At 51.5% G+C, this 11,634-nt stretch overlaps 1 protein-coding gene across 4 annotated transcripts in view; it reads right to left on the bottom strand.

Moving 5' to 3' along the window:
• Positions 1-716: 716 nt before the first annotated feature.
• Positions 717-11,634, bottom strand: part of ZFAND6 (zinc finger AN1-type containing 6) — a 50,601-nt gene continuing 39,683 nt past the window's right edge. For all 4 annotated transcript variants that reach the window (XM_070400675.1, XM_070400676.1, XM_070400672.1 and 1 more), the window contains exons 4-6: positions 10,812-10,912; positions 4,154-4,267; positions 717-1,660 (exon numbers count right to left, since the gene is read on the bottom strand). In XM_070400675.1, coding sequence (XP_070256776.1) covers positions 1,512-1,660; positions 4,154-4,267; positions 10,812-10,912 — 364 coding nt within the window. In that variant the 3' untranslated portion in view covers positions 717-1,511. The remainder of the gene's footprint in view (positions 1,661-4,153; positions 4,268-10,811; positions 10,913-11,634) is intronic.

Here is an 11,634-nt window from a genome sequence, read left to right as displayed (position 1 = left end):
ACACAGCCCACCCACTGCTGGGCCGACGGCACGTCCTGGGCACAGAAGTTGTAAACACGACGAGTCGCCTTCCCATCGAAGGCGGCCTTCTCGTCCGCCGTCTTGGGGGCGCCACGGGTGGGAGTGCCCGACACCATGGCCTCCACCTCTGCCAGGCTGACGACCCCTTTGCATTCTGTATCCATGCGGTGTAGTTTCCCTCCGTTCTTCTCATCCTACCAGAACAGTTCTCCTGGGCCAGTGATGGCGAACCTTTTGAGCTCGGCGTGTCAGCATTTTGAAAAACCCTAACTTCACTCTGGTGCCGTGTCACATATAGACATTTTTGGATATTTGCAACTATAGTAAAACAAAGACTTATATTTTTGATATTTATTTTATATAGTTAAAAGCCACTTAACAAAGAAAAATCAACCCAAAAAATGAGTTCGCCATCACTGTCCTATGCTGACTCAGTGTGACCGAGAGCCGAGCGGGGAGGCAGACGAGAGCTAGCAAGTCTGACAGCTCAGCGACAGACGTCCTCGGCTTGAAAGACACGCTGACATCTTCACCGCACAGGCGTGTGCGACGCTGCAGAACGAAGATCACTCACGGGCAGGTGTGAGCTGAGCAGGAGGGCCCGGGCAGGGTGAGTGTGAGGCCGGGGAACACGGCAGGCCGGGGAGTGTGACAACCGCCAGGAGAGGGACAGAAAAGGCAAGCACGCGGGCTGGTCGTGGTTTTGCTCTTTATTTAATCAAAGACTGGTGGGCAAACATAAATACAGCACAATTACTTCAGACTATTCTTCATATCGTGTACACACAGACCGATGAACGCAATCTGAAACCCGCGGGCAGCGATGAAATGCACTCATCTTTTCCTTCCCTCGCTCAAAAAAAAAAAAAAAAAAAAAAAATTAAAACATACAAACTCTAGGATCTCCCCAGCACACTCTCTCCTGTGACAAATGATTCAGACATAAATAGTGGGTGCAAAGAAACTCTATGCTAACGTATGTAGAACCTTTGTTAAGGAAGAAAACAGAAGCAGCCGTAATGATTCAGATACATTCAGTTACCGAGAACTAGCGGTGCCCCGGAGGGCATTATCAAAAGAGGAGTCGTGCTGTAGAGAAAAGCTCTATATACATACACAATGAGAAAATCAACCGCAAGGTTAACGCATGCATGTTTAATACTGGGGGGGGGGGTAAAGAAATCACAGCCCGCCAAAATTTCTCCACGTTTGTTATAAAAGCCCTCTGCACTCAACTAAAATGAAAAGGATCTTAAAAGGATAATACTTGTAAAGTTTACTTAAGTCTTCTCAGCCACAGAAACTGCAATGGAAATAAATGTTCAAGAGTCATTTTCAAAACAAAAACAAAAATCTATTCTTCTGGTGACATGCATGATTAAAAGGTCTATGCAAGGGACACTGCTCTACCCGCCCACTGACCAGGAAAAACACCTCAAGTCAATGTTTAGTTTGCAGATGGTCAAAGGATTTTGTATTCCAGCAGGAGCTCAAATCTTCTGGATCTTTTCGCCGACCACCACCGGATTTTCTTTTCGGATTTTCTCAGCAGCGTCGGCTTTGTAATTGTAAGAGCAATTGTGTACATCGGAGTAGCGGTGTACCCCACAGTAAACATTTCCACACCGGCATTCAAACCCTGGAAGGGGGTGAACACACACATCTGAGTCGGGGGCAGGTGGAATCGGGAGCACATTTCAAGTTCAGCACAGACCACGTGTTCGGGGCGACAGCTAGAGCATCGGTCACCGCCCAAGAGCAGTCTCCGCGTTCACTAGCTGATCACTTCGGCTCTGGGCTCCGCTCCCTCACCTACGACAGGGCCACAGCTACCTCCTGTCAAAGCAGGTTGCTAAGTGGAAGATGGGGAACATTTCTCGCATCTAAACTCTGCAATGTGACGACAGGCACACGGTCAGCGGCAGGCTTACATTTTAACTAAGAAAGACCAACGACCCCTGGCACAGCTGTTAACAAGTAACAGCGTCCCCACAGCTGTCCTTAGCTCACCCCCCCACCCGCCTCCCGATGGAAAGGGAGCTGAACTTTGGCTGAGGGACTAAGGCCAGGGGGTGTCGTTAGGGTGCCCGTCCATGAACCCACTGCCAACGCAGGCCAATTCCTTAGCCGCTCTGAGCCTCAAATGCCATTGTAATTTTGGAATAATAAGTTACTGTAAAGGCTCAAATGAGGACTGTGCTACTTGACACATAGCAAGCTACTTGGTTCAGGAAAATGCCCAGCGTTGAAGCCAAAAGAGAGATGGAAGGAGAGGGGAAGGTTTGTACACAAAACTGGCCCCGCTCCCCTATGAGGATTGGATGGTGTGAGAGAATTTCTGGGAATGGAACACAGGATTTTCAACACTGACAATTCCTTTACTACGTTTTTTAAACGTTAAAACTATATTCTGGCCCTAACCGGTGTGGCTCAGTGGATAGAGCGTCGGCCTGGGGACTGAAGGGTCCCAGGTTCGATTCCAGACCTTGGTTGCGGGCACATCCCCAGTGTGGGGTGTGCAGGAGGCAGCTGATCGATGTTTCTCTCTCATCGATGTTTCTAACTCTCTATCCCTCTCCCTTCCTCTCTGTAAAAAATCAAAAAATATATTTAAAAAAATAAAAATAAAAATGATCATACTCCCCTTACAAAAATAAATAAAAAATAAAACTATATCCTGTAGCTTTTTCAGAAGCAGGAATGAAAAGGAAGCCAGCAGCGACCGCAGGCGGACGGGCTGGGCAGGGTGAGGGTCAGGAAGTCTGCGGCCTCCTGTCGGAGTCGGAGGGTTTCTGAGAGTTAGAAGGCCTCTATCTGGCACTGAATACTGTGTATTTCCGCGTGTCTTCTCTGCGCGTGCTCGGTCGGGCCGGTCTTAAACATGTTGGATGTGAGACTAACATCTCCTTCCGCTTTCCTCCCACCTGGTCCTCAGCAGGGTCACCTTCCTCACATACCGTTTTGTTCAAAATCGACCTCCGCTCCTCTCAGCTCGTACTGAAGTCAGCACAACGCCGGGCACAGGGCAGACAATGAGTCACTGGTGCGGCTGCAGCTGCTCCCCAATGCACCCCCGCGCACAGCGCTAGCCTCCCCTCTGCTCTGCCCGACCCTCACCTGCTCTGCCCGCGGCAACCGTCCCGCTCCTGGTCCCGGAGCCACCCTGTTCCCTCAGGTGACTCTTTCTGGCTGAAACGCCCATTTCCATCAGGGAGGCCCGCTCATCTCTCCAGTCCCAGCTCCCTCATCTGCCTTCATCACACTTTCCTCCACGGGACTCTCCTCCTCCTCCTCTTCTTTTTTTTAAAATACTTTTTTATTGATTTCAGAGAGGAAGGGAGAAGGAGAGAAAAACATCCATGATGAGAGAGAATCATGGATCGGCTGCCTCCTGCACGCCCCCTACAGGGGACCGAGTCTGAAACCCGGGCGTGTGCCCTTGACCAGTAATCGAACTCGGGACCCTTCAGTCCGCAGGCCAATGCTCTATCCACTGAGCCACACCAGCTAGGGCGCCTCTTCTTTTACATAATAAGTCAGTCACTCCCGTCCCTGAACTCCCAAACCAATCTACGTGATTACGCTTCATGCCCTTCCCTTGCTAAATACCCAAGTGGCATCTAAAACACTTTTCTCCCTCTCCTAACAACAGCGCCTCCTGACAGCCCTGCTACAGTGGTCCACACAGATCGATCCCGTGTCGCGTGGCAGCCCGGGGCGAATCGCCTCACATGTGTTAACACGTGTGAACTCACGGAACCCTCACAGCAACCTACGGTCAGCCCTGTATCCGAAGTCCCTGGGACACAGCTCGCCCGGCTCTGACATGGCCTCTCCATTGCTGGCCCCGAAGGCAGGGGCCACAGCGGCCCTGCCACAGCCGGGCTCACGGACCTAACCTGTCTCACACCCTCAAACTCAGCTGCCACAATCGCTTAAGAGAAAACTATTCACTCCGCTTTTAGGTACGGAATTCAAGCTGCTTTTATTTCTTTACGGAAGCGCAGAAGCTGAGCATGCTTAAATGTCACCTCTCCCGGGGACAGACCCGGCCTCGCCGAGGCCAGGAGCAGGGAGCAGGCGTCACTCAACACGCAAGCTTACGTTCGAAGCGTTTGCTCGGAGCCCTTACCGGTAAGTCCCACTTTCTTCCTGCACATGAAACAGCGATTCTTTTTCTGTTTTGGTTTTTCGAGAGATTTGTTCTGCTCTTCGGTCGGCTGCTGGGCCGTATCTGATACTGAAGCTGACAAAAACAGGGGCGGGGGAGATGCGTTATTCAGGGGGGGAGGGGGGTCTGGGTGGTCGCTGTCCCCGCCCCCCGCCCCCCCCCCTGCCCCGGCTGGTCTGTCACCCAGAGGATAAGTGAGGGATTTTGTGACATTAAATTACAAAGCGGTTTATGTAACCCCGCCCTTGCTGCTAAACGTATGTAGGTTTATATGTAATGTATGTACACACATGTGCACAGTGACTCCAAAAGGTGTGGTAATTTCTATTATTTTGTGATAATTATGTATTTGACCAATACAAGGTATGCACGCACACGTGTGCACACACACACACACACGCACACACACTACCTGTCACCCTGAGGGAGTGTAGAGAAAACGGCCGTATGCAAACTTGTGCACGTGGCTGGGTCAGAGCTACGTAGGTCCCTAGGGGGCCGGGGAGGGAGCTAAAACCAAGAGAGTGGACGCGAAGGGTGTTTACAATGTTCGAACGTCTCGCATAAAACCTTTAGGATGTTCACAATGAGATGAAGTGATTAGGTTTGATGGTTAAGGTCACACATGGATGCAGTTAAATGGTGACACCAAGGCCAGCTGAACCAGGACCCGCGTCAGATGACTGCCCTGGACCCTGTGACCCTGTCACCTGCCACCGCCCACTCGGCCTCCGAGGCGTCACCAGGCGCGTCTGTGGCACGACCAGCAGACGTGACCTCGGGCTCCGCAGCACTGCCCTGCCCGGACCAAGTTCTCAACCTCCCCGCTGTGTCGCCGCAAGTCCCCCTCCTTCAGCATCCACTGCTCAGCTGTGGGGCCAGGCCGCCCCTCCGCCCACTCCGCCCCTCCCAGTCCAAAGGCTTCCCTGTCTCTCCCTTATACCATCGAGGTCACTGTCACCTTCTTTCAAAGGCACATCTGGACGGTGCTCTAACCGAGCTCCCAGCCAGGGCCACCGTCTTGTAAGGCTGAGTTCAGCACCCGTCCCCCGGGACGCCCCGGCCCCGTTCTCTGCAGCTCCCGCTCGGATGACCCCACACGGGGCCACGAACCCTCTGCAGCCCACGCTTCAGTTGCCCGCCATCGGCCGTAAGTGACAAATCTAACCGTGTGCCAGCGGGCGGGACCGGAAACGAGACACGCAGCCCACACGGTCAGCGGCATCTGACATACTGTCAGGCCGGACCCCAGTGTTCGCCCTTCCACCAGGGCCGCCTACCGCACGGCAGGCGTCGATCAACATCTGCTGGACCGATTCCTGAGGACGCCCCCACTGTCTTCATGGGCCCATTTCCCCGTCTACACTGTAAGCCCACGGAGGGGTAACACGTGTCTTATTCCGCTCGAATCTCCAGCACCTGCCGCAGAACTACACGTAGGAGCTGCTCAAACACTGGATGCCATAACTCTAACCCAGCTTAGCTCACATGCTATTGTAACCAAATATGATGAAGGGAAAACACCACAGACTAACAGGTAACAGGCGCCAGCTAAGTGTGAGCACGGCACCTCGGCATCAGAAGCTGATGGGAGGGAGTGTTAATACACAGTTTATTTTTGAAAAGCACATGCACATGGAAGACCCTTTATTTTCAACTAGAGGCCCGGTGCACGAAATTCGTGCACTGGGGGTGTGTGTGTCTCTCAGCCCAGCCTGCACCCTCTCGCAGTCCGGGACCCCTCGGGGGATGTCCACCCACCTGCTCGCTGCTCCTCCTGTCGCAGTCCGGGACCCCTCGCTCCTTACCGCCCGCCTGCTCGCTGCTCCTTAGCACTGCCGTGGAGACAGGAGAGGCTCCTGCCATCGCCGCTGCACTCGCCAGCCTTAAGCCCAGCTTCTGGCTGAGCGCACTGACCACCAGGGGGCAGCTCCTGCATTGAGCGTCTGCCCCCTGGTGGACGTTCCACTGTAACGGTCGCTTAGGCTTTTATTATATAGATAACGGACTGCCCCTGCACGTAAACTCCACGGCGGGGGGCATGCCTCATTTCCAGCCCTACCCTCAGCCTAGAACAGTTCCCGATACAGCTGGGCTCAGAAAAGGTGTGACTTGCAACCTGAAAAGAATCTATTCTATTTCTTGCCTCTGAAATCTCGAAGCTATAATATCTTATATCTGCAGGACCCAGGACCGCAGCTCCTCTGACCCTGGGGGCCGGCGGCCTGAACGCAAACACCCCCCGAGTGGCTTCGTGGGAGATGACAGAGTCCCTGTGAGAGTCCATGACTCCCAGACCCGCCCCCTCTGTCCCTACGTGAGACTTAAGACCAGAGCGAGCCTGGTTCTCTTACGTAAAAGGAACAAGCAATGCTTTCCAAGGGCCAAGCAGGGGACTCAAGGCCAAAGGACCATCACCTCACTGAACTGAAGCCAGCGAGGGCAGTGTCCTCGCACAGCAGGGCTCCGTGTTCTGGGAGGAGGCCGCCTGCGTGTTACTGATTGACAGCGGTGACTGCAGCGCGGCAGCCTCGGGCCCAGAGGTCTTTGGGGGCCTCTGCCCGGCGCCATGCTGGTCAAACAGCCGGCGCCGCACCCGCTCACGCGATTCTCAGCGGGAATCCCACCTCGACGAGTCTAGGGCCATGCCTGTTAATACACTTCCCAAAGCAGCAGGCAGGTGAGAGGACTTAACCACCCACAGGGAGGATCTCAGTCAGGAGGAACAGGCCCTCTGCTCTGGGTCCTGTGGAAGGACGGAAGGAGGGACAGAAGGAAGGAAGGAGGGATGGAAGGAGGGACGGAAGGAAGGAGGGAAGGAAGGAAAGGACATGAATACAGCCATGAGGACATACAGCTGTCAGCACTGCCTCTGGGCATATGCACCCGCAGGGTGAGGACTGAAACTGAACATCACATGGATCCAGGGTCCATGTCACAGGACGTGTATCCCTCCTCCCAGAGCCATGACAAGCGTCTCCTGCTCGGATGCACACCCCAACCGGGGACACGGAGCCACCGCTCGACACGCCTACTGAGCAAGCGCACACGTTCCCATCGCCATGGCCATGGAGCCCACTTCCCTCTCTGGACCGCCCGCCGGTCCCGACATGCAGAAGGAGGGGCTGGGCCAAATGACCACTAAGTGCCTCCCAGCGCAAAAACTCCTCACCAAAGGAGAACACTGTAAACATTCAAGAGAAAATAGGCCCGCCCTGACCGGTGTGGCTCAATGGATGGAGCGTCAGCCTGCAGCCTGAAGGGTCCCGGGTTCGATTCCGGTCAAGGGCATGTACCTTGGTTGCGGGCACATCAACAGTGGGGGGCGTGCAAGAGGCAGCTGATCGATGTTTCTCCCTCATTGATGTTTCTAACTCTCTATCCGTCTCCCTTCTACTCTGTAAAAAATCAATAAAATATATGTATATATATAAAAAAAATAGGCCTGTCTGGTATCAGGGTCCAGAAGAAACATGGGCGTCTTCTATTTAATTTTCTGTTTTCTAGCAGCCACATTAAAAAACAAGATGGATAAATCAATATACATTATCATTCAAAAATGTAATCAATACGAACCATATTAATGAAATAATAGTTCATATTTTTTGGGTGCCAAGTCTTCAAAACCCAGAGCATACATGAAGCTCACAGTGTAATTCGCAAATACATTAAATACTAAATATGTAGCTCCTTTTATTTTATTTTTTTAAAAAACATATATTATTGATTTTTTACAGAGAGGAAGTGAGAGGGATAGAGAGTTAGAAACATCAATGAGAGAGAAACATCGATCAGCTACCTCCTGCACACCCCCTACTGGGGATGTGCCCACAACCAAGGTACATGCCCTTGACCGGAATCGAACCTGGGACCCTGGAGTCCGCAGGCTGACGCTCTATCCACTGAGCCACACCGGTCAGGGCGTGTAGCTCCTTTCAGACCAGCCCGTGTCCAGTGCCCGAGAGCCACTCGAGCTGGTGGCCACCGTCTGGGACAGAGCAGCTCTACCAACGAGACCAGTTTCCATCAGCAGCTGCCTGGGGTCAAAAACGGTTGAATGAATCTCTTTACAATACAACTTTGTTTCTTCTTTATCTTTTTAGAAATGTATTTTTTCTGATATCACAGGGGAAGGAAGAGGGAGAGAGAGAGAGAGAAATATCAAGCAGAGAGAATCATGGATCGGCTGCCTCCTGCACGCCCCCTACTGGGAATGGGCCTGCAACCCAGGCATGTGCCCTGACGGAATGGAACGGTGACCTGGTTCGTAGGTCGATGCTCAACCGCTGAGCCACCCGGCCGGGCCAACTTTGTGTTTCTTAAACAAACAGCTCTGTTCCCGGACCCCGGGTGAGAACCAAGTAGCTTTAGGTTTTTCCACAATCTGGTTCCAAATCATCTTTCCAGCTCTAGTTCCAACATACACCTGCCTGACACAGCCCCTCAGAAGCTGTGTTCTCACTGCCCGTCCCCGATGTCGGCCTTCCCGCCCTGTACGCTTCTGCTCGCCATTTCTTCTCCTCTTCATGCACCTGCCGTCCACGCACCTGGACCCACACGGCAGGCACCTCCTGCCACGGTCCTTGCATTTAGCAGGTTTCAAAGTTCGCCCCCGTGGTAGCAGGACCAGCACGTCATCCCTTTTGGCGGCTGAATAGCACCCTGTGCATGTGTTTGTCCACTCACCTGCTGAGGGCCACTGGGCTGTCCCACACTGTGATAATTCTGAGTCAGGCTCCTGCCTTGCTTCCAGTTTCTGTCTGACTACCCTCATGCTTGCACCATGAGTCTTGACTATGGTCGCATGTCGTTTAGTTCTCTGCCAACTTGGCTCTACTTTTTCTAGACTATTCTGGCTCTTCTCACCCACTCTTTCCAATCAGGATAAATGTGATTTTGAATCCAGGCAGCTTTCCTAAATTAACTTGAAGGGACTGTTCCTCTCTGACTGTCTGAACCACTGACTCGACGATTCCACTCTGTATGGAGGCGGGAACCCTCGGAGCTGGAAGGAGTCCGAGACTCCGCCTCGCTCTGCCCGCTGAGCCTGGCAACGACCCGCTGTCCTAGAATGCTCCCGTGACAGGGAGCTCACCACCTCAGGACAGGCCTTCGTTCTGCTGCTGGGAAGCTGCAAAATTCTCTCCCTGTCACCTCCAAAGGAGCTTTTAATATTGAAATTCGATTCCTTTCCACTTGCTCTATGTGAAACCTGTCGAACCAGGCTGCTCCTTTCCGCCTCCCAGCCTAAGGCAAGGCACATGCCACACCACAGACCTGACCGCATCAGCACCCCCGTCTGACCTCACACGTCCAGGGGATAACTGTTTTGGGAATTTTCCCATTTCTACTTTTAAAATACCCCTCATCTCTACCCTTTCTTCAACTAAAACATAAAACGATACACTTATATTTACTAGAGGCCTGATGCACTAAGATTCATGCAGAATGGGCCTTCCTTCCCCTGGCTGCCGGCTCCGCCTTCGCTCGGGCCCGGAGCCGCCTTTCCGCCTTCCCATGCTGCCTAGAGGCCTGGAGCGGCTGGGGCACCCAGCCGCTCAGTGCCTGTGTATGCAAATTAACCCATCTTTGTTGGGTTAATTTGCATACTCACTCCTGATTGGCTGGTGGGCATCATGAAGATATGGTCAATTTGCATATTTCTCTTTTATTAGTGTAGATGAGTTTATAAGGACTAGAATAGTTATGTTGGCCAGACAGCACATTTTCTTGCTATAGAAAACTGGCAAATAGGCAGGTTGCCAATCATTTGTTGGGCAAGAAGTCAGAGCAGGGTATTCGCTGTCTTAACGGATTTAAACTTGAGCAAACAGAGACGGAGAGGGACGGATGTGCCTGTCATCACCATGCAAACACCATGTACAATGGAAGCTTTCCCTGGCCGGGGCGTCTTCCCCTTGAAAGTGTCCCATGGGCAACAAGACGCACCGTGCATCCCTGGCCTGTCTTCACTTCACACACCAGGGGAATTAACTCAGGAAACACGGGCCACTGAACAAATGCCTCCTCTACGATCTCTGTGGCTAAGAGCCCTTCTACATGCCTCCACATCTTCCTAGGTCCCTGGGACCCACGACCGGGATGCAGAGAGGAGGGGCCAGGACAAGAGACATCACCTGAAAATGCCAGCAACGCATGCGCCTGTGCGCCGTGAGTCACGGGTGGGGAGAGGTGACCGCCAGGCCAGTTCAAGAGTCTCTTAGGAAATCGGAGTCAAAAATAGGAGGTTCCTCTAAACCCAGCAGCCCCAGTTTACTTGGAGAGGAAACAGCACTTAGGCTAAACTCGCTGAAATAATCACAGATAATCATATAACACGACCACGCATTCAGTTCCATGTATCTGTCAAACGAAACAAAATGTGACGTTGCTAAGTCTATGGTGCTGACATAATTACACACGTGGGAAGTGGAAGTGGTTCCCAGCATCTCCGTCAGTGAAACACTTGAGAAGATAAAACACTCTGCTCAGAAGGAAAATGAATGTAAGAATATTTGAGGCAACTAATTTAGGAACTATATGCACGCAGGACAGTGCCTGACCCATCACAGTCACATGTGACATAAATGACAAAGGAGATGCCAGCTCGTATGCAAACCTTGCAGGTCTTCTGTCTCAGGCGCTGCTTTGTCCGCAGATGTGCTATCCCCTTGGGAAGATGTTACAGATTCTGATAAAAGTGGCTGATTTGATACAGGACTAGAAAAGCAAACACATTTTAGGTTTTAAAATGGCATCTCTACGCATGAACAGAAATGAAAGGGACATAATAAGAAGAGTTCAGCATCTCTAACTAGATCATTAAGACAAGAATTCACACAGAAATGCCTTTGATCACTGAATCATAGAACTCTGAAACTAGAGGCTCATTGGGACCCCCAGTTTATAGTTTTGGAAATAAGGCAACAGGTGTGTTCTCTGTGTGTGAATTCACTGAATGAAAACTGGTATGATACGGACACGCCCAGGCAACCCTAATACAAAGTTTACACGGTATCCTGGCAAAATGGAGTGGGACATCTCCGTCATGAAGTGAAAAAAGAAACGATGTGGTAGAGATTTACTATTTGTTTCCTAACAGAATAAAAATAAAGCAAATATTCTCTATTTTCTGGCTTCTAAATGATGTGACATCCAAGTTTAAAAAAAACAACACACTAAAATACAAATAAGTATGAGTTCCACATCATGATATGAAACAGAGAGGACTGTGAGAAGACTACTTTTTATGAAATGCTACCACTTGCAGAATAAGGCTACAGCTGGAAGAACTTCGTATGCTTCAGAAGGACTTCGGGGGGGATCCGATATAGAAGGAGGAATAAGAGAAAAGCTTTCTGAATAGGAAATCTGAAAGACAACCTCCCCAACCCCACCTCAACATAAAACCAAAAAAAAAGAAAAGCCTTTTCTAACTCGTC

Source organism: Myotis yumanensis, unplaced genomic scaffold (assembly GCF_028538775.1).
Source record: "Myotis yumanensis isolate MYYU_CA2020_CCGP unplaced genomic scaffold, mMyoYum1.0.hap1 SCAF_20, whole genome shotgun sequence".
In the NCBI taxonomy this organism is placed as follows: Eukaryota; Metazoa; Chordata; class Mammalia; order Chiroptera; family Vespertilionidae; genus Myotis; species Myotis yumanensis.
This window is presented reverse-complemented; position numbering and strand designations above follow the sequence as displayed.